This window comes from Mandrillus leucophaeus, unplaced genomic scaffold (assembly GCF_000951045.1).
Source record: "Mandrillus leucophaeus isolate KB7577 unplaced genomic scaffold, Mleu.le_1.0 Scaffold1189, whole genome shotgun sequence".
Lineage (NCBI taxonomy): Eukaryota > Metazoa > Chordata > Mammalia > Primates > Cercopithecidae > Mandrillus > Mandrillus leucophaeus.
In genome coordinates, this window is record NW_012100198.1 from 408156 (window position 1) to 431606 (window position 23451).

General features: G+C 35.8%; 1 protein-coding gene across 1 annotated transcript in view; it reads left to right on the forward strand.

The window, feature by feature from the left end:
- The window catches only part of STXBP3 (syntaxin binding protein 3), a 61718-nt gene that overhangs the window by 22066 nt on the left and 16201 nt on the right, over positions 1-23451 (forward strand). The window contains exons 7-11 of the mRNA XM_011965971.1: positions 7294-7448; positions 12834-12924; positions 15801-15925; positions 19281-19376; positions 19508-19565. Coding sequence (XP_011821361.1) covers positions 7294-7448; positions 12834-12924; positions 15801-15925; positions 19281-19376; positions 19508-19565 — 525 coding nt within the window. The remainder of the gene's footprint in view (positions 1-7293; positions 7449-12833; positions 12925-15800; positions 15926-19280; positions 19377-19507; positions 19566-23451) is intronic.

The window sequence follows — 23451 nt, forward strand, 5'->3', positions numbered from 1 at the left end:
CATTTCTACTAAAAATACAAAAAAAATTAGCTGGGCATAGTGGTTAGCACCTGTAGTCCTAGCTACTTGGGAGTCTGAAGCAGGAGAATCATTTGAACTGGGGAAGCAAGGTTTGCAGTGAGACGAGATGGCACCACTGCACTCCAGCCTGGGCAACAGAGCGGGACTCCGTCTCCAAAAAAAAAGAGAGTCTACTTAATAAATCTAACTGTTTTGGAGAAATTACACTGGAAATGTTTTGGATTTTTGATTATTTGCAAGTGAAAATATAAATGAAATACTAGGTGCTTTCAGCTATGAGCAAAGGCCTACTGAACATTTATCAAGATTATGTTGAGTGGACATTGTCTGTTAGATGCAAAGCAGTCTACTGTGAAAAGATGAGCAAAATATATGTCTTACCCTCATTTGAATACTATAAAGAGATTAAAAAGTATTAGACATCTTCAAAAACTATTTCAATCATGGTTAAATCAAGTAGGATTAGGCTCAACTAATTAAAAGAAAACTCTGGACTTTCAATGGATTAAACAACATGGAAATTTATTTCTTCCTAATATAAAAGAAGTCAGGAATAGGCTGTATAAAGGTGGTAATGCTGGCTCTATGAAATTGTCAGAGGTCTAGTCTCCTAGTCATGGCCCTTATGATCTAAGATGATTGTAAAGTTGTTGTTGTTGTTGTTGTTGTTGTTGTTTTTACTGTTACATCATTTTTTTTTAATTTTAAGGAATATTATTTTTTAAAACATTATAAAAATCATAGGCTTATTTCAATATTTTAAAATATCTTCTGTAACATTCCACTCAGAAGGTAGATAACAAAATTCTTCCCATAGGAAGGGTGCCAATGGAATGTGATATTATATTATTCAGTTATTCCATTTTTTCTTCTTACCTCATTTTTGCCGAAGAACTGCTCACTTAACATCCTGGGAGCTATCTTGTTGAAATTTGCCACCATCATGTTGGAGCGATGAACCTTCACCCATAGTATGATGAATGTGACATTGCTTACGTCTATCCCTGTCTCTTATACACATCTAGATGTGTATAAGAGACAGATCATGCACATGACTTCTGCCAAAATCCTCCAGCTTAATTTTTAAATAGCTGAAATATAGTCAAGGCCATATGGGTACTGTACCTGGAACTACAAATATACCCTTTTCACACACATTCAATATTACAGCAACAGCATCCTGGGACAGGTTAGGACACAATCACATTTTTAAAAATCAAGAAGAAGTAAACATAAAAGAGTATTTGCACAAGGCAGAGGATCCTGTTTCTTGGCAATAGACACAAAACAACTGGCTAAAGAAATAGGTTTACAGATAGATACAATCTAGAATTTCATTCTTTGAGTATTAAACTTGGAGACATAGCTGTATACATTCCAACATGCAATCTAATATTTTACATTAGTAGTTTCTTATTCAATAGTTAAAAGAAAAACCTATCAAAAACCAACCCAAATTATATTTATTAACCATTGGATAACCCCTTTTATCGTTTATTAACCACTTTACTCCAGGTTTGATTAGTGTAATCATGAGATTGTCTAGCCTAATGGTCTAGGGAAAATTCTGTGGTTGTAAGATGATACCTCGCTATGGAACCATTAATTATTAAGCTCCAAGTGAACTGAAGCAGGTATTTATGAAACGATGATGTATTTCCAAAAATATGAAAAACAGATAAGGCAGATGGTAACTCTAATAAGAGTCACTGAAGTATTATAATGGCACTCTGGAAATGGCTCATAGCAAAACCCAACCTTTTTTTTTTTTTTTTTTTTGGTGACAGAGTTTCACTCTTGTTACCCAGGCTGGAGTGCAATGGCGTGATCTCAGCTCACTGCAACCTCCACCTCCCGAGTTCAAGCGATTCTCCTGCCTCAGCCTCCCAAGTAGCTGGGATTACAGACGTGAGCCACCACGCCCAGCTAATTTTGTATTTTTTTTTTTTTTTTTAGTAGAGACGGGGTTTCTCCGTGTTCAGGGTGGTCTTGAACTCCCGACCTCAAGTGATCCGCTCATCTCAACGTCCCAAAGTGCTGGGATCACAGGCGTGAGCCACCATGTCTGGCCCTAACTTTTTTCTTTAACTTTTAGGTTTGGGGTACATGTGCAGGTTTGTTATAGGTAAACTCATGTCAAGGGGATCTGTTACGCAGATTATTTCATCACCTAGGTACTAAGCCTAGTACCCAATAGTTATTTTTTCTGTTCCTCTCCCTCCTCCCACCCTCTACCCTCAAGTAGGCCTAGTGCCTATTGTTCCTATCTTTGTGCCCGTGTGTTCTCATCATTTAGCTCCCACTTGTAAGTGAAAACATGCAGTATTTGGTTTTCTGTTCCTGCATTAGTTTGCTAAAGATAATGGCCTCTAGCTCCATCCATGTTCCTGCTAAAGATATAATCACATTCTTTTTTATGGCTGCTTAGTATTCTGTGGTGTGTGTATATATATGTATATATATATGCCAATTTTTTTTTAATCCAGTCTCCCATTGATGGGCATTTAGGTTGATTCCATGTCTTTGCTATTGTGAATAGTGCTGCAGTGAACATATACATGCATGGGTCCTTATGATAGATTTGTATTCTTTTGGGTATATACCTAGTAATGGGTTTGCTGGGTCAAATGGTAGTTCTGTTTTTTAGGTCTTTGAAGAATCACCACACTGTCTTCCACAATGGTTCAATTAATATACATTCCCACCAACGGAATATTAGCCTTCCCTTTTTCCTGCGGCCTCACCAGCATCTGTTGTTTTTTGACTTTTTAAAAATAGCCATTCTGATTGGTGTGAGATAGTACCTCATTGTGGTTTTGATTTGCATTTCTTTAATGATCAGTGATTTTGAGCCATTTTTCTTATGCTTGTGGGTCATCTATATGTCTTTTGAACAGTGTTCATATCCTTTGCCCACTTTTTAATGGGGTTTTTTCTTGTAAATTTAAGTTCCTTATAGATGCTGAATATTAGACCTTTGTCAGATGCATAGTTTGCAAATATTTTCTCCCATTGTATAGGTTGTCCGTTTACTCCGTTGATAGTTCCTTTTGTTGCGCAGAAGCTCTTTAGTTTAATTAGATTTCATTTGTCAGTCGTTGCTTTTGTTGCAATTGCTTTTGGCATCTTTGTCTTGAAATCTTTGCCAATTCCTATGTCCAGAATGGTACTGCCTAGGCTGTCTTCCAGGGTTTTTATAGTTTTGAGTTTTACATTTAAGTCTTTAATCCATCTCAAGTTGATTTTTGTATATGGTGTATGGAAGGGGTCCAGTTTCAGTCTTCTGCATGTAGCTAGCCAGTTATCCCAGCACCATTTATTGAATAGGGAGTCCTTTCCACATTGTTTTTGTCAGCTTTGTCAAAGATCAGATGGCTATAGGTGTGCGGCCTTGTATCTGGGCTCACTATTCTGTTCCATTGAACTGCGTGTCTGTTTTTGTACCAGTGTCATGCTGCAAAACCTTGTTTTCTATTAGGTTCATCACATGGGTGAAACCATTGTCAGTTGAAAACAAACAGGAGGTTCCATGGGTAGGCCCACGCCAAGGGAATTTTCCTCTTGTGGATCCACAAAAGAAAAATAATGTTGGTGCCATGCGGCTTGCACTTATCTGCAGCAAGACAGTCTAGTTCCCTTAACCCCATTGTGTGTCTGGGAAAAGATAGTGAAAATATTTCCATAAGAGGCATAGACTACAAGAAAGCTACAAGCTTGCTGTGCAAAGTTGTGAAAATGTCATGGTAAAGAAGCACCACATGCTAATTTTTTTTTTTTTTTTTTTGAGACAGAATCTCATTCCATCGTCCAGGCTGGAATGCAGTGGTGCAATCTTGTCTCACTGCAACCTCCGCCTCCCAGGTTCAAGCAGTTCTCTTGCCTCAGCCTCCAGAGTAGCTGGGATTACAGGCACGTACCCCAATGCCGGGCTAAATTTTGTACTTTTAGTAGAGATGAGATTTCACCATGTTGACCAGCCTGGTCTCAAACTCCTGACCTCAAATGATCTACCCTCCTCGGCCTCCCAAAGTGTAGGGATTATAGGTGTGAGCCACGCTCCCGGCGTTTTTTGTTTGTTTGTTTTTTGTTTTTTTGAAACAGAGTCTCACTCTGTCACCAGGCTGGAGTGCAGTTGGTGTGATCTTGGCTGACTTCAACCTCCATCTACTGGGCTCAAGTGATTCTCCTGATTCAACCTCCCGAGTAGCTGGGATTACAGGCATGTGCCACCAAGCCCAGCTAATTTTTTGTATTTTTAGTAGAAACGGGGTTTCACTATGTTGGCCAGGTTAGTCTCAAACTCCTGACCTCAAATGATCTGTCCGCCTTGGCCTCCCAAAGTGCTGGGATTACAGGCATGAGCCACCGTGCCTGGCTGATTTTAACAGCTTTTTTTTTTTTAACTGGAGAAATCTATTTGCTATGTACACACCGCAGAAAAATTGCCCCCAACCCTGAAAAAAAAAGGTCATGCAAGAAAATCAGATTCATAATATTAAAAAAGTATGTATCTAAAGTAGACAAAAATATGGCTTATGTTTTAAAAAGAAAATATGTAAAATTTCACTATGAATTGCTTAGATTTGCATGTGACTTAGTACTTATTTCATATTAACCATACCCAGTTGCTATGATAAGTCTCTATGTTTTAGAATAGGTATTCTTTAAAAATACCTGTTTTTAAGCCAGAACATATATGTTACATTTGTGCATCCATGTGTAAGCTATCCTGCTTGGTATGGAACCAAGATGCTAAAAGATTAATAAAATAATTTTTAAAATATTCAGTCACAGACTAGCAAAGAATATATTTCCTCAAGTTTTCTGGGCCACACTGCTGACTTGGATTAATGCAGTCTGAAATTTCAGATGTAAATACCAGTCAGTGGTTAGTTGTCAAAACTAAAAAGCAGTTGAGTTGGGAGGACCTTCACAATGTTGGCTCTTAAATCATAAGTAAAATTATTCTTAGAGCTGGACCATAGTAAGCAGAAAGCCTTTTCTTAGCTCAAACCCTACAAATTGACTCTTAACATTCATAACCATGCCCTTTTAGGTGCTTTAAAACGGCATACTGATTTTGCAGTCTATAGTTTGTCTATACTTTGTAAGAGATCAGGTAACTCTAGCACAAAAAAACTGTAATGTGGAACTGGGGAGGACTTCAGTGGCACTATTCCAATTTTATTGATCCATACTTTTGCTTTCAACCTTGCATTGAGACCTCCTTGTGTGTCGGTTTCTAACATGTCACCAACTATCACACAGTCCACAGGTTGTACTCCAAGGAGATTGCAGCAGTAATAAAATATGGACGGTGCTGGTTTCTCCTCTCTCTGCTCTCCACCTACAACAACAGCATCAAAATAGGACTGACAGGCACAAGCCTCATGAAGAGTAGATGGAAGACAGGATCTGTATTTAAGGAACTGATTATGGGTTTATAAAGATGAAAAAAGCATGTGGCAGTAGTCTTAAAAAACTTTTAATGATGGTGATGGAAAGTGGGGAGGAGGTAGAGGAAGAGGGAAATGGAGGAGATGTGAGTATAGAATGAGAACCAGCCCCCAGATTATCTTTGGTACATTGGGGTATTAGCTTAGATTAATTTGTGGTAGGAACCCCCCAGATCTCAGTGCATTACAACAACAAAGGTTTATTTCTCATTTGTGTTGTCCATTGTTGTTTGGCTGGGGCTTTGCTCTACATCCTCTACTTTCTAGTACTGAGGCGAAGGGCTAGTCTGGGACATAGCCAAGGGAAAAGAGAAAATAGTGGAGCCATACAATGGCTTTTAAAGCTTCTGCTGGGAAGTAGCACGTGTATCTTCTACATACATTCCAGGCCGAGCACAGTGGCTCACATCTGTAATCCCAGCACTTTAGGAGGCCGAGGCGGAAGGATCGCTTGAGCCCAGGAGTACTAGACCAGCCTGGGCAACAAAGTGAGGCCTTGTCTCTGCAAAGAAACTTAACAAAGGAATTAGCCAGGTATGGTGGCACATACCTGTGGTCCTAGCTGCATGGGAGGCTGAGGCAGGAGGATCGCTTGAGCCCAGGACATCAAGGCTTCAGTGAGCTATAACCATGCCACTGCACTCCAGTCTGGGTGACAGAGTAAATCCTCATCTTAAAAAACAAAGACAAAAACAAACCTACACATGACCATGGCCAAACCTGGTATCAGTGGGTGGGAGGGAGAAGCCTTGGGCGACTGTGCAGTAAAAGTTTTTGAACAATGTTATCTCCTGCTGTGGGATATTACACTATGAGGAAGCCACAATTCAAGTGTGGGGTGCTTGTTAACTGTTAATACAGCATCCTAGCCTTTGAGCAGGAAAGAGATAAGTGGGTGGGCCACAGCTAAATTTTTATCTATGTTCAGGCTGCTGTTGTTGGTGCTGGGTTATGTCCAGAGAAATGAATGACTGTGTGTAAAAGGAAATGCAAGACATTTATTCATAATTCATTACTTAACCTATAATTACTTGCCTACTTTTACTTACAATAAATTTTCATAGTTTAAGAGAAATTGTCATTGTTTAAAAAACAACAAAACTTAGTTTAATGGGGAACTCTCAATACAATTTAGGGAGCTCCTGCTTTTATATCCTCCAAATCCTCTAATCCAGTTCTTTGTGCATAAGTAAATTATTTTGTTAATTGAATGAATGTATCTGTGAGGTTTTGCTGTACATACGTATAGTAAGATTTACATTATGTCTAGCACAATGCTGTGTCTTTTGGGGAAGTATGTCTCTTATTTTAAAGACATGAAGAGTATAAGCTAAAGAACTGTATCAACTATGGGAGATTTCTGGGTTACTCTCTAATGGATTAAGGGTTTTAATTTATGTCTGATATATAGGCCAATTTTGGTACTGTTGTGTTTCTTTGTACTGGGAGTTAGATTTTTATTTTAGTTTGACTACCTCAGATTCCTTCACCTGTTGCACGGGTAGTAAAAAGCAGACAGTACAATCTGTATATGAAACAAGATTGAAGGAGAGAGAGTAAGCAGGAAAGGAGAGTGAGAAGGAAAGGATGAAATCAAGATGACAGAGAAAATGAGATTTGATTAAGGTAAAGACACAGTTGTTGCAGGAAACAGCATGGTTAGTGCAAGCATTTTTTTAACTGCCCCAAATAGTTGCCACATTTTCTTGATATGTGTGTGTGTGTGTGTGTGTGTGTGTGTGTGTGTGTGTATGTGTATATATATATAATTTTTTTTATCAGGTCTCCAGATTGACAGTGAGTTTTTTTGTCTTAGGTGTATACTCTTGATGTACCAGATGCATTCTATTACTGTTATAGTCCAGACCCTGGTAATGCAAAGGGAAAAGATGCCATTATGGAAGCAATGGCTGACCAGATAGTTACAGTGTGTGCCACCTTGGATGAAAATCCCGGAGTAAGATATAAAAGGTAGGACCCTCAGCATCTGCACATGTTATGCTTCCTATTTACCATTCACTATAGAGGTAAGTAATGTCTCTGTACCTTTGCAGATTGGTTTACAAAATTTATTTCCTTTGTATAATTACCATGCTGTACATATAGGAGATTTAAAGCTTGTGGTTTAAATTTCAGAATAGCAAATAGCTTCTGTTACTGAATTTCAGAGCCTAAATTCGGTACATTTTACAGACAGTTTTTCATCACTTTAAGGAATGCTTAGAGGAAATGTCTTTATAGTCACATAGGGAATACAGTGTTACAATTAATGCTTTTCATTAAATCACCAGCAAATCTAAATGGCCATATTCTCTGGATACCTGTTACAATGTCTAAGTATCTAATCTCAGTGCCTATTCTAAATAAATTTTGGGGTTTTTTTAAAGAGGTAAAATTTAACTTTAGTACTATATACTTTGTCTTATATACTTCTTTTTAAAAATGAAGTTTACTGTAAAGTACATAAATTGTCTATATAGTAAGTCCTCACTTAATGTCGTTGATGGATTCTTGGAAACTGACAAAACCAATCTTACCATAGGATAATTGATATAAACAAGAATTAAGTTCCTTGGTTATGTAATGTCACCAAACTTCTGCATAAAGACTTGAAACACTTCTAATATTAAACATTGAAAGAAATGTGACTGTATGTACATTTAAGAAAGATTAATAAAAACGAGATCATTATTTGCCCAGTTATTCTAGTTCAGGCTCATTAGAAGGATGACCAGAGCTCATCCCAGCAGCTCATGGCACAAGGCAGGAACGCACCCAGATTAGGATACCATCCCACTGCAGGGCACACTACACACATCCACACTCACTCGGACTGGGACAATTTAGACATGCCAGTTAACCAAACATGCTGCACATCTTTGGGATATGGGAGGAAACCGGAGTACCAGGAGAAAACCCATGCAGACATGGAGCGATCATGCCAATGCCATACAGACAGTGGCCCCAGCCAGGAATCTATTTTTTTTTTTTTCCTCAGCATTATAATGAGATGACGAACAAAATGACATTATTTGAGGACCTGCTAGATATGGCATGATAATTCATTCCAAAATGAACATATCCATCTAACCCTACCAAGATCAAAAAAAAAATAGAACATTAACAGCATCTCAGAGGCCTCTCTCATGATCCCTCCCAGCTCTCCCGTCCCCTTTTCTTCCCTAGAGATGACTGCCATCTGACTTTTAACGTATAGTTTAATTTTGCCTGATTTTGAACTGGTAGAAATGGAACCACATGATATTTTTTGTTTTTGACTTCTTTGCTCAGCATTGTTTTCTGAGAGTCATCCATGTTGTTTGTTGTGTGTGTCAGGCAGTTTTAGTTTTAATTTTGATCTGCTAGTTCATGTGTGATCCTCTCACCTCAGTTTCCTTATCTATGAAATAAGAATGATTAAATAATACCTACCTTATACAGTTGTTTTTAGAGGTAAATGAATTAATATCTATAAAGTATTCCTCACTAATAAATATGGTAGTAAATATATTGCACTACTTGTAATAAGTGTTATTACTCATTTGTCTTTTAAAAAGTCCTTTAATTTGAACATTGGCATTTGTCAAGTTAGCTGGCTGAACTGTTTGATTTTAAATTCATGTAGTACTTTAAGTCACATTACTCGTCACTTACCATTTGAAAATTCCACTATGAATACTTAGAAAAAGTATAGTGATCTCCTGGGAGATTAAGTGATCTCCTCAATTCAGGTATTACCAAACAAGCTCTTTATTCATACCTTGGGTATTAGAAACATTCTTTTTCTTACTTTTGTTTTTCTTTTTTTTTTTTTTTTTTGAGGTGGGATCTCTCCATGTTGCCCAGGCTGGTCTCAAACTCCTGGGCTCAAGCAATCCGCCTGCCTCTGCCTCCCAAAGTGCTAGGATTACCTTTTTCTTATAAGAGATGTGCTAATTACATTCTGGACTCAGTGGAGCTGAGCTAAGTGGTTTGGCTCCTGGTAAGAGTTTAGTAACTGTTGAAGCTTCTGCTGTTGGTAATTGGTTATGTTCGGGGAAATGAGAAAACATAGCCAATTTATAATTGTGTCGCTCACATAGGGGCTAGTTTTGAGTTACGCTAATATATAATCTGTAATCCTGTCTTTTAAAATTCTACCTGCTTTCACAAAATATTCCTTTACACTTTATCGACTTTAAAGTATAATATTTTAAAATGAAGTTTCTTTCTTTTGAAAATATTGTACAAAGAGTTTAATGAATTACCCTTTATAGATATTGCTTTATTTATTTATTTATTTATTTATTAAAGACGGAGTCGTGCTCTGTCGCCCAGGCTGGAGTGCAATGGCATGATCTTGGCTCACTGCAAACTCTGCCTCCTGGCTTCATGCCATTCTCCTACCTCAGCCTCCCAAGTAGCTGGGACAACAGGCGCCCGCCACCACACCCGGCTAATTTTTTTGTATTTTTTAGTGGAGACGGGGTTTCACCGTGTTAGCCAGGATGGTCTCGATCTCCTGACCTCATGATCCGCCTGCTTTGGCCTCCCAAAGTGCTGGGATTACAGGCGTGAGCATTATTTGTTTTTAAGGTATAAGACCTCAAGATTCTGTAAAACTTTGAAGCCCTCACAATAAGACCTCCCATTTTCGAGGTTGGTGTGCTGGTGAAGAGCCTTTTTCTTTCTCTCTCTTTTTTCTTAATTTTTGTGGATACATAGTAGGTGTATATATTTATGGGGTACATGACATATTTTGATACAGACATACAATGCATAATAGTCACATCAGGGTAAATGGGGTATCTATCACCTCAAGCATTTATCCTTTCTTTGTGTTAAAAACAATCCAATTATACTCTTAGTTATTTTTAAATGTACTGTAGTCACGCTGTTGTGCTATCAAATACTAGATCTTACTCATTCTACCTATAATTTTGTACCCATTACCCGTCCCCACTAAACCCTTGACCACCACTCCTGCCCCTTTCCAGCCTCTGGTAACCATCTTTCTACTTTCTCCATGAGTTCAATTGTTTTCATTTTTAGCTCCCAGAAGCAAGTGAGAACATGAGAAATGTTCTTTCTGTGCCTGGCTTATTTCACTTAACATGGTGACCGCCAGTTCCATCTATGTTGTTGTAAATGTCAGGATCCATTCTTTTTTATGGCTGAATAGTACTCCATTCTGTCAATGTGCCATATTTTCTTTATCCATTCATATGTTGCTTCCAAATCTTGGCTGTTGTGAATAGTGCTACAGTAACATGGAGTACGGATTGATATACAGATTTCCTTTCTTTTGGACATATATATTTAGCAGTGAGATTGCTGGATCACATAGTAGTTCTCTGTTTAGTTTTTTGAGGAACCTCCACATTGTTCTCCTTAGTAATTATACTAATTTACATTCTCACCAACAGTGTATGAGGGTTCCCTTTTCTCCATATTCTCGCCAGCATGTGTTTATATTGCCTGTCTCTTGAATAAAAGCCATTATAACTGAGGTGAAATGATATCTTATTATAGTTTTGATTTGCATTTCTCTGATAATTAATTATGTGTATGAGCACCTTTTCATATACCTGTTTGCCATTTGTATGTCTTCTTTTGAGAAATATCCAGATCTTTCGCCCATTTTTAAATCAGATTATTTTTTCCTATGGAGTTATTTGTGCTCCATATCTATTCTTATTAATTTTTTGTCAGATAGGTAGTTTGCAAATATTCTCTTCCATTCTGTGGGTTGTCTCTTCACTTTGTTGATTGTTTATTGTGCAGAAGCTTTTTAACTTGATGTGATTCCATTTGTCCATTTTTGCTTTGGTTGCCTGTGCTTATGGGGTGTTACTCAAGAATGTCCCACAGAGAAATCTGCCCAGTTCAGTGTCCTAGAGAGTTTCCCCAATGTTTTCTTGTGGTAGTTTCATAGTCTGAGGTCTTAGATTTAACTCTTTAATCCATTTTTATTTGATTTTTGTATATGGCAAGAGATAGGGGTCTAGTTTCATTCTTCTGCATATGGATATCCATTTTTCCCAGCACCATTGATTGAAGAGACTATCCTTTCCCCAACGTATGTTCTTGGCACCTTTGTTGAAATTGAGTTACTGGTAGATGTATGATTTGTTTCTGGGTTCTATATTCTGTTCCATTAGTCTCTATGTCTGTCTTTATGCCAGTACCATGCTGTTTTGGTTACTACAGCCCTGTAGTATATTTGAAGCCAGGTAATGTGATTTCTGCAGTTTTGTTCTTTTTGCTTAGGATAGCTTTGGCTATTCTGGGTCTTTTGGGGTTCCATCTACATTTTAATTTTTTTTTTATTTCTGTGAAGAATGTCATTGATATTTTGATAGGGATTGCATTGAATCTGTAGATAACTTTGGGTAGTATGGACATTTTAACAATATTTGTACTTCCAATCCATGAACGTGGAACATCTTTCCTTTTTTTATTTCCTCTTCAACTTCTTTTACAGAGCTGTTTTTCAGCGTTTTTCTTGTAGATTTGGAAGTTACACTAATACCACTGGTCCTGAAGTTACAATTTAGGGTACAGTGTTATTTTAGAAGATAATGATATACAAGATTTTATGCAAAAGACATTGGAAAGTTGATGATGTTAGCATGTGGGCAAATCTCACACTGCTAGTGGGAGGGATGTTGATCAACTAATTTATAGAGTAATTGATAATATTGAAAAAAGTACATATATGCTGTATGACCCAGAAATTATATTTTTACATGTAATATACCTAGAGAAACATGTACATGTAATATACCTAGATACATATATACCAATGTTTGTTTCAGTGTTTATAATAGTATAATAAGAATGACTCATATGTCCATCTTTAGAGAAATCAATACATAAAATCCAGTATAATCATGATGGAATACTATATAGGAGATAAAATGAATAAATCCAATATGTGTGTCAATGTCAATGTAGATACATCTCAAACACACACACATACACACACCCACACGCACACACACACGAAACAGAAATGACTGGAGGGAGAATATACATGAAATTAATGACACTGGTTGTCTTGGTTTGAGGCAGGGGTATGGGAGAGGACCAGGACTTAGGAGCAAAATAAAAGGAACTACAGCTTTACATGTAATATTTTATTTCCTTTATATTAAAAAATCTGAAGCAGATATAAGATTTGTCCTTGTAAATTCCAAATATATCGATATAACATTATTTGATATATTATCTGAACTTTTACATGTTTATAAAATAATTTTTCATTTTGTAAATATTTTTTAAATTCCATGGTTTAATTTTAGAATTAAACTTCATGATATTATAAAGTATATACTGAAAGAAAGATAATTGTTGGACCTTTTTTTCCATGTCTAGTAAACCTCTAGATAATGCCAGTAAACTTGCACAGCTTGTTGAAAAAAAGCTTGAAGACTACTACAAGATTGATGAAAAGAGCCTAATAAAGGTAATGTATGCAAGGCAAATAGTGACTATGCATAAAGTCTGTCTTATTTCTTTGTAAGCCAAAGAAACTTGCTCATTCGTTTTCTAGTATTGATTTGGGAGTCATTAACATAGATCTTCAATACTGATTTGAGAATCGTTAACATACACAGTTGGCAAATCTTAATAGATGGTATGGTTTAGAGGGGACTCTATTAACTAACAGATTTTGAAGTCAGCACTGTGCCCAAATCTAGTTCTGCCATTTAATTCATAGTTAATGTCTATTTGGGCAAATTATGTAACTTCTATGTAACTACATTTTCTTTTCTATAAAATGGGAATAATAAAAGAATACCTATTTTAAAAGTTATGATTAAGTGAATTAATACATGCAAAGTCCTTAGAGTAATGCTTGCCATTGAGTAAACATTTAATAAATGTGGGAATTCCTATTATCACTAGCTGTGTGACCTTGAGTTTGTTTTTCCATCTATGAAATAGATGAAGTAATATATACCTTGCTAGGCAGTGTGAGGATTAAGTTAGTATGTAAGTGTATTTGGCACCAATGGGAATTTAATAAATGGCAGCTGTTGTTATCCTATGGAGATAATATAATCAAAGACTAAGGTTGAAATCTGGGAAATACCAGCATTTACATGTAGGTGAGAGAATGAAGAGCTTGAGGAGACTGACAGAGGTGGTGCCAGAGGGCTAGGAAGCCATATTACAGTAGCTGGAGAATGAAGAAAAGGAACTGTTGCTAGTTTAGAAGAGGAGTTGTGCCAGGAAACCACCAATTAGAATACTGTGTAATAAGTGGAATGTAATAAGAAGAATACAGAGAGTATAATGGGAATATAGTCCCAGGCTTATCTTCTTCTAAACTGGAGTGTTGGAAGGCATCCCAAGAGGAAAGGCCCTTTAGCTTGAAGAATGAGCATAACATGATAAAGAGGGAGTTTATTGCATGGAAAACAGGATTCTTCAGGTAGAGGCAATAGAGAAAAAGGCAAAATCCACAATTAAACGATGTGGCTGGAATGGAAGATATAAACTTAGATGTTAGGTTAGTTACCTTAAAAGTTACCTGTTTTTGGTTTAGAGGCCTAGTGAAGGCTGTTATTCTGGTTGTAGTTTTGAAGGCAGAATGGCTTAGTACACATAGTCGATAGTGAATAAATGTTTGTTGAATGAAGAGATATACAATCAAATATGCTTTTAGTCCTTCATGTGTTCAGTGGAAAAAGAGCAAAATCCATAAAAATTAAACTTGTCCTTTCCATTCTTTCTGCCTGGAAAATTAATCATCCTTCAAATACTTGATACCTTTCCTTTATTCAGGGATACCTGATAAAGTGATAAAGTGTCACCTCATTTTTGAAGGCTTTCCTGACTCTTCAGGCCAAGTGATGCTTCCTCCCACATGCTGTCATAAGCCCTAAGCCTGCTATAGAACTTATATTGCACTTTTTCCTATTTATATTTCTGAAGCTTCATAGTTCACATTTTTGAGGGCTTGCTGTGCTGTGTTTCATGGTATGATTATATTTAACCTTTACAATAATCTTATAAGGCAAAGATTCCATAATTGTGTTTCATTTTACAAAGAGAATACTGCCATATAAACAAGATAAGCATTTTGTCCAAACTTGTACTGCAAGATTGTGATCAAAGGTAGAGTCAAATTCAGACCTGACTGATTTCCAAGGCTGTGCTCTGAACCACCATATCATACTGTCTCAAAATTTAATTAAATGAATGTGCTTAATTTTAAAATATTTTAAAAACATAGCCTATAAAATATACCTGTTATATGTAAATAAATAGAAAATGTTTGTATAATGAGTTATAGTTATTTGTTATTGCTTTGAATAATAATCCAAAGAATTTATTACTTTTTAAAATGAAGTATGAAAGATACTGACATTAACAATATGTTTCCAGCACTATTATTCAGTTTAGTGATGTTTGCGAATTAATGATAACAAGGCTTTCATTGTGATTTATCATCTTAGTTGGTATCAGTACAGTCTTTTAAAATAGCATAACGGTTAAGAGCACAGACGTTGGAGCAAAGCTGCATTTGAATCTCCATTCTGCCTCATACTACCTGTGTGATTTGGGCAAGTTACTTCATTTCAGGCTGCAATGCCCTCATGGTCAACTGGAGATGATAATGCCTGTCTCACAGGATTATTAAAAGAATTAGATGAAATAATCCATGTATTTTTGTTTAGTAAAATGTCTAATACATAGAGCTCAAGTAGTAGCTACCATTCATAATTTATGCTTTTTGGAACTCAATTCATAAGAATTGAGTGCTTTTGGAACTCAATTCATAAGAAAATAGATTTAGTGCAAACAAAATGTTACTTTTTTAAAAGGAACTTTCAGGTTATTATACAGTTGTCCCTTGGGAAACACAGGAGGGTTGGTTCCAGGACCTCCTGTGTATACCAAAATCCACACATACTCAAGTCCTGCATCAGCCCAGCAAAACCTACATATCTGGAAAGTCAGCCCTTCGTACATGCAGGTTTCACATCCTGCGAATACTGTATTTTCTATCTGTTATTTAGTTGAAAAAACTGAGTGTTAAGTGTACCCATGCAGTTCAAACCCATGTTATTAAATGTACCCTCTTACTCTAATTACAAAAGCTTTTAGTTATGTAGTCTTCATTTTTTCTCTCATGCTACTCGGATTTTTCTTTGTGTTGTTATAACTTCACATTCTTAAGACAATTAACCATTTGTTTTGTTTTGTTGTATGTTTTTGGTGGGGAAAAGGGATAGAACTTAGGAAAAGCCTGCTTTGTATTCTAAGATATTAAAAATATGTTCACACTAAGAAATTGAAGCTGCTTAAGATGATTTTATCTTGTTATTCTAGGGTAAAACTCATTCACAGCTCTTAATAATTGATCGTGGCTTTGATCCTGTGTCCACTGTCCTGCATGAACTGACCTTTCAGGCAATGGCATATGATCTACTACCAATTGAGAATGATACATACAAGCAAGTATAACTTGAAGGGCATATAAAGGGCATATACAAACAGGATAGAATATGAGCATTTAATGATTTATATAGGCACCGGAAATCCAAAAGCCCCTGTAACCTTTTCTATTCAGAGACTTTATCCTTCTCTTATTCCTACAGTTATAGTCTTTCACAGATATGTTGACCTTGTAAATTAAAGCGTAATTTGATTGCTTTGGAGCATTTTTGGTGTGTTTGCTTCCTTAACTATGTGTACAGCAGAGCTACGTTTAAACACATGGAATTTGACCCTTTTACTTTTAAAAGTAAATATCAGGCTCACTATCATAATTTATTGAAGGAGAAACCATATTCAAAATTGTTAGGCTATAATTGTTCTGAATCATACATTCAAAAGTCTGTGTCTTATCAACATAATGTATTTTAGAAGATTGGAACACTAGAAAACTAAATAGGATGGCTGTTGAGAGCAACAGGCATAGTTTTACCATTTTGGTACCTTCTACTGAGTTAATCTTGGCATAAACATATTTACTTTAAAAGTAATGTCAAATAAAAACCTAAATGAAAAATGAAATAGTTTTTCTATCAAGGAATCATCTTACTGTATCTCTATCATTTATGGTGTGTGTTATGTTTTACATACATTATAAATGTTATTTGATATCATGATTTCTAAATCCAAACTGGTATTTGTCAGCTAAGATTCACTACTTGAGTACACTAATAAAAATGAAAATTAGTTTTCTGAAATTTTATGTTTAAACCAATTTGGTAGTTTTAAGATACAGACACTTGTGATAGTGATGATACTGTTTTTTTCTTAAATATTGTTATTGTATTTTCTATTGTATTTTTATTTGCATTCTGGTCGAATCTTGGTTTCTGAGTTTTTCTCTATATTATCTGTATTAATGTTAGATAACATAGCTATTTTTCTAATATAAAAGTTATTTTAAGCAGTTTATTCAGAGGGGATATTATTTACCTCTGTTACCCTTTAGGTCTCTAAACCTGTGTTGCTCAAAAGGTTTAGAAGAGAATTAATAAACCAATGGATAATAAAGGATTTAGTTCCAGACTGTAGATATAAATTTTAGACATTTCTAACCTAATATTTAAAATATGTATCTCTTTAGGTTTGCTGGCAAGCAAAGCAAGGTTTAATTTTTTTTAAGTAGAGACTTCTTTAAAAAGCCACTATACTCCCTTCTTTCTGATTCAAAAAAATTCAGAGATAAGAATTCGATGGGAGTAAAGCTCCCTGTGGTTTGGGCTCTATCACAATTTTTTTTTTTTTTTTTTTTTTTTTTTTGAGACAGAGTCTCACTCTGTCACCTAGGGTGGAGTGCAGTGGCATGATCTCGGCTCACTGCAGCCTCTGCCTCCCAGGTCAAGTGATTCTCCTGCCTCAGCCTCCCAGGTAGCTGGGATTACAGGCACCCATCACCACACCTGGCTAATTTTTGTATTTTTAGTAGAGGCGGGGTTTCGCCATGTTGGCCAGGCTAGTCTTGGACTCCTGACCTCAGGTGATCCGCCTGCCTCGGCCTCCCAAAGTGCCGGGATTACAGGGGTGAGCAACCACACCCAGCCTTCATCACAATTTTTTATGGAAACAGAATACAAAGCAGGAAGCTCTAAGTGTCCAGATTCAAGTTTTCATGTTGGTGACTTCTTTAAATTTAGTTTTTTTTTTTCCGTTTTGTTTTGTTTTTTTGAGACAGAACCTCACTCTGTCGCCCAGGCTGGAGTGCAGTGGCACAATCGCCTCATTGCAGCCTTCGTCTTCTGAGTTCAAATGATTCTCGGCCTCAGCCTCCCAAGTAGCTAGGACTACAAGTGTGTACCACTGTGCCCGGCTAATTTTTGTATTTTTAGTAGAAATGGAATTTTGCCATGTTGGCCAGACTGGTCTCAACTCCTGGCCTCAAATGATCCACCTGCCTCAGCCTCCCAACTAAATTTACTTTTAAAATGGGATATTCATATCACCTGAGTGTTGTCAGGCTTGCTACTCTTATCTTTGTTTGCAAATCACTTATAAGTCAAAGGTATTGTATAAGAACAAAGTGGTATTTTAAATGACAAAAGGGCTTTCATCCTTAGTGCAGCCTTATAGCACAGTGATTCTGTCTTTGGACATCTGTAATCCACACAGGTGGATGGTTTTACAGAATTGATGTGTAATTTATGGGGGCTATAGAAACGATTATATTCATATAGCAAAGTCTACATTTAGTATTTGTAGTTCAGAGCTAGGAAAATTCAGTGCAGTGCTTCCTGATCTTGACTCAGGAAATCAGGTAGTTTCAAGAATGATTCCATCTTCTCTAGTTCCACAAATGGAAGGAAGGTATCCGCATAAAAAGATAAGGGGAAGCAGTCAGGAAGCCCATTTTGAATAGTTTCATGAATCCTTTAAATTGTTGCTCACTTCAGTAGAACTCATTAAAGCTATCACAATTTTTATGGCTTACATTAATTTTTTTTCTCTCATTTTCTTTCTCATTCTGTAAAGGAGATGTGGTTATAGGGTTGGGGAAGAATAAAGAAACAGATTATAAATGTTTGTGAATTTTGTACCAATTCTGAAACACCTTCAATATTTAATAGGTTATATTGGGGAGGATATTCCTGTTTTGTTTGTTTTGTTTTGTTTGAGACAGAGTCTTGCACTGTCACCCAGGCTGGAGTGCAGTGGTGCGATCTCTGCTCACTGCAAACTCCACCTCCCAGGTTCAAGTGATTCTTCTGCCTCAGCCTCCAGAATAACTGGGATTACAGGCGCGTGCCACCACGCCCTGCTAAGTTTTTGTATTTTTTTTTTTTTTTAGAGATGGGGTTTCACCCTGTTGGCAAGCTGGTTTTGAACTCCTGACCTCAAGTGATCCGCCCCCCTCGGCCTCTTAAAGTGCTAGAATTAACAGGCGTGAGAGACACCACACCTGGCCAGTATTCCTGTTCCTAATGGAGATTTGATAATTGTACTGTGGGTTATTAGCACATCAAAACAGTGTTTTAGGCAATTAGAACACAAAGTGTTAGTATATTCAGTCTTGTTCTTAAAGTTAATTGTAGCCCGTTGAATTTTTCTTTATAAGGTATAATTTTGCTGAACTAAAACTCTATAATAATGACACCTAAACCTAACATTTGAAAATGTCTTGGTAGGCTCAGTGCTTATTTTTAATGTAAGCATAGCAATGTGCCTTAGTTTTGAGTAGGTGTTCATTACCCCCCTAAAATAGTGGATTTTACTTTTCAGTTTCTTGAGTTGTGTCTTGAAATTATTGTTTGTAAAAATGTTTCTTTTGATTTTGGAGGGAAAAAAAAATCAAAAAATTTTAGTGCTTCTCTCTACTTGTAGATATAAAACAGATGGAAAAGAAAAGGAGGCCATCCTTGAAGAAGAAGATGACCTCTGGGTTAGAATTCGACATCGACATATCGCAGTTGTGTTAGAGTATGTGAACCCATTTTAATTTTTATTCCATGTTTTTTAGACAGTATGTGATAGTACATTTTGTAACCTTAAAATAGTTCTGTAAAGAATTACATCTTAGAAATTTAAAGAATTCTCTCACAATTTGACAGGGAAATTCCCAAGCTTATGAAGGAAATTTCATCAACAAAGAAAGCAACAGAAGGAAAAGTAAGTCTTACTTAACTTTCCAAATAATAGCGAAGGTGAATTTTAAACTTTGTTTAAAATCTTTATTTTATTTCTTAAACTTTTTATTTTTGGAAAATTCTAACACAGAGATAGAGAATGAACTCCTTCCTATATACCTATTGCCTAGTTTCAGTAGTTAACAACATTTTGTCTGTCCTGCTGCATTAAAATGTTTTTATTTTATTTTTTGAGACAGAGTCTCACTCTGCCATGTAGGCTGGAGTGCAGTTGCACCATCTCAGCTCACTGCAATCTCCACCTCCCAAGCTCAAGTGATTCTTTTGCCTCAGCCACTCAAGTAACTGGGATAACAGGTGTGCACCACCATACCTGTCTAATTTTTGTATTTTTAGTAGTGACAGGGTTTCGCCATGTTGGCCAGGCTGGTCTCGAACTCCTGGCCTCAAGTGATCTGCCCACTTTGGTGCTGGGATTACAGGTGTGAGCCACCGTGCCTGGCCGTAAAGTTTATATTCAGGCCATTTAGTCAATTTTATCAGTGCATTGTTGGGATTTTATATTGAGATATAATTTATAAGTAAAGCACAGAAATTTTAAATTTACAGTGGATAACTTTTACTTATATATACACTGGAAACCACCACCCAAATCAAGATACAGAATATTTTCATCATTCTAGAATATTCCCTCTTGTCCTTTCCCAGTCAGTACCCATCCTGCCAGAGGTAAACTCTATTCTAATTTTCATCACCATATATCCTGTTCTTGAACTTCACATAATGAGATTCACCTGTGTTACATATTTCAGTAATTCATTTTTTTCATTCGTGTATAGTAGTAATACTGTTATGTAAATATACAACAATTTGTTCATCTCTTTTTGATGGACATTTAGTTTATTTCCAGTTTGGGGTTATTATGAACAAAGCTGCTGTGGATTTTTTTGTACATGTCATTTGGTGGACGTACACACTCTTTCTCTTTGGTATATTAAGAGTAAAATTGTTGGGTTATAGGGTAGGATTGTGTTTAACTTTAATAGGTGATGCCAAAAGTTTTGCAAAGTGTTTGAACTGATTTACATCCCCATCAGCAATAATTGAGTGTTCTAGTTGCTCCATATTGTCACTAACACTTGATATATTCTTGTCTTTATTTTCAATTAAAATTTCATTGCATGAGGTGGTATCTTATTGTGGTTTTAATTTCAATTTCTGTAATGTTCTTGTGCATATTTGCCATTTGGATATTCTATTTTGTGAAGTGCCCATTTAAGGTCTTTGGCCCTTTTTTAATTGAGTTGTCTGTTTTTCTTACTGATTTGTAGAAGTTATTTTCTGGATATGAGTCCCATACATGTATTTATGTATGTATATATCTTTTGATGAACAGAAGATTTCAATTTTAATGAAATCTAGTTTATCAGTTTATTTCTTTTATACTTTCTCTATGTCCTTAGAAGTCTTGGCTTACCCTGAGGTCTTTAGTATATTCTTCTGTTTTCTTCAGGAAGAGCATGTAGTTGAATTTTGTTTTTTTATTTAGCCCCAAAATCTTTTAATTAGAATGCTTGTTTAGTTCATATATATTTCATGTAATTATTGATATGGTTAAATTTATATCTAGTATCTTATTTGTTTTCTCTTCATCTTTTATATTCTATTTTCCTTCTTTATCAAGTCTTTTTTTTTTTAAATAAATTCCATTTCATCTCCAATATAAACATTTGTGTTTTGCCTTTTAGTCCTTCCTTTAATTATTATACTGGAAATTTAAAAATTTATTCTTACCCTAGTTTAATAGTATAATTTTGTCATGTCCTGAATAATTCAGGAATCTTATAGTAGTTTAACTTCATTTATCCCCTTTTTCTTTTATGCTGTTGTTTCATGTATTTTACTTCAACATACGTTATAAACTCAAAATATTATTTTGTTTAGAAGAAAAAAAACCGAAAATAAAAATAAGATGTTACTTTGTTATAAACACTCAGTAGACTTTTATTATTACCCACCTATTTATGCACGCTGGTGCTGTTTATTTCTTACTGCTCTTCAGTTTTTCCAGCTGGGTTAGATTGAATTCTCCCAGCTTTCTTTTTGTGTGAGGACATCTTTGTTTTGCAGTTTTTTTCTGAGATACTTTGCTGGATTTAGAATTCATAGTTGGTATTTTTTTTCCTTTCAGCAATTTTAAGCTTTCAATACATCACCTTCTGGCTACTGTAATTTCTGCTGAAAAAGGCAGCTGTTAAGTATTGTTTTCCTGAAGATATACTGTGTTTATTAATATTTTTTCTGTGTCTTTGATTTTTAGCAATTTGACCATGATATGCTTTACTATAATGTGGTTTGCTTGCTATTTGTCCTCCATGGGGTTTGCTGAGCTTCTTGAGTCACTGGGTTGATAACTTTCATTAAGTTTGTAAAATTCTTGGTCATTATCTCCTCAGATCTTCATTTTGTCCCATTCTCTCTCTCCTCTCTTTCTGGGAACCCAGTCAACATGTTTTTTGGATCTCTTGACTGTATTCTATATTTCTTACATTCTGTTATCTTTTTTTTTTTTTTTTACCTCTCCACATGGCAATTGAATGTTCTCTATTAACCTGACTTTGAGTCCCCTACTTCTGTCTTCTTTTGTATTCAGTCTGCTGTTAAACCCATTCATTGTATCCTTTTGAAAACTGAGGTATAAAGTAAAATTTTCCCTTTATAGAATACAGTTCTGAGTTTTGACAAACGCACACTCTCATATAACCACTACCACAATCAAGATATAGAATTAATGTCATCACCCCCCAAAATGTCCTCATGCCCCTTTGCAGATAACCCCTTAACTCAGTTACCATCCCCTGACAACTACTAAGCTATTTTCTGACCCTGTAGTTTTGCCGTTTCCAGATTGTCCAATGAATGGAATAATACACTATGGCTCTTTTCATTTAGCATAATGCATTTGAGATTCACTCATGTTGCATGCAAGAGGAGTTTCATTAGTTTTTATTGCTGAGTAGTATTCCATCATATGGGGGCACCACAATTCGCTTATCAATTTACCAGTTTCAGAACATCTTAGTTTTTCCAAGTTGTTGGCAATTATGAATCAAGCTACTATAAACATTCACCTTCTTCATATCAGACATTCATGTCTATGAACAGATGTTATGTGCTTGGGAGGATACTTAAGAGTGGGATTGCAGAATCAATAATAAATGTATGTTTAAGTTTGTAAGAAAATTTCAAACTATTTTTCCAAGGTGGCTGTACTATTTTCCAGTCCCACTAGCAGTGTATGAAAGTCATTCATTGTACTTTTAACTTAAAGTCTTATATTTAACTCTAGGACATTCATTGGATTTTTAGAAAATAAATTCTAATTCTCTGTTAAAATACTCCATGTTTTGATCCATGTAGTCCATTTTTTCCTCTGTTTCCACTTTAACATAAATATGTTATTTTGATGTCTCTTTCTGCCAACTCCATCTTAGGTCTACTTTTTGTGAGTTTCTTTGTTTTTACATTTTGAGGTGTTCTTTTCTTAGCTTTTTTATTGGTTCATAATAACTGTACATATTTATGAGGCATATAATATGTTTATACATGCATACAGTGTGTAATGATCAAATCAGTGTGTTTAGAATACCCATCACCTTGAACATTTATTATTTCTTTGTGTTGGGGACATTTCCAATCTTTTCCTCTAGCTATTTTGAAATACATAATATATTGTTAACTATAGTCACCACTGTGATATCAAACACTAGAACTTATTCTTTATCTTGGGTCTACTTTTATTGACTGTTTTATCACTTAAGTATCAGTCACTTTCCTGTTTCACCTATTAATGTTTTATTGTGCTAGACGTAGTGGATGATACATTGCAGAGGTTCTAGATGATGTTC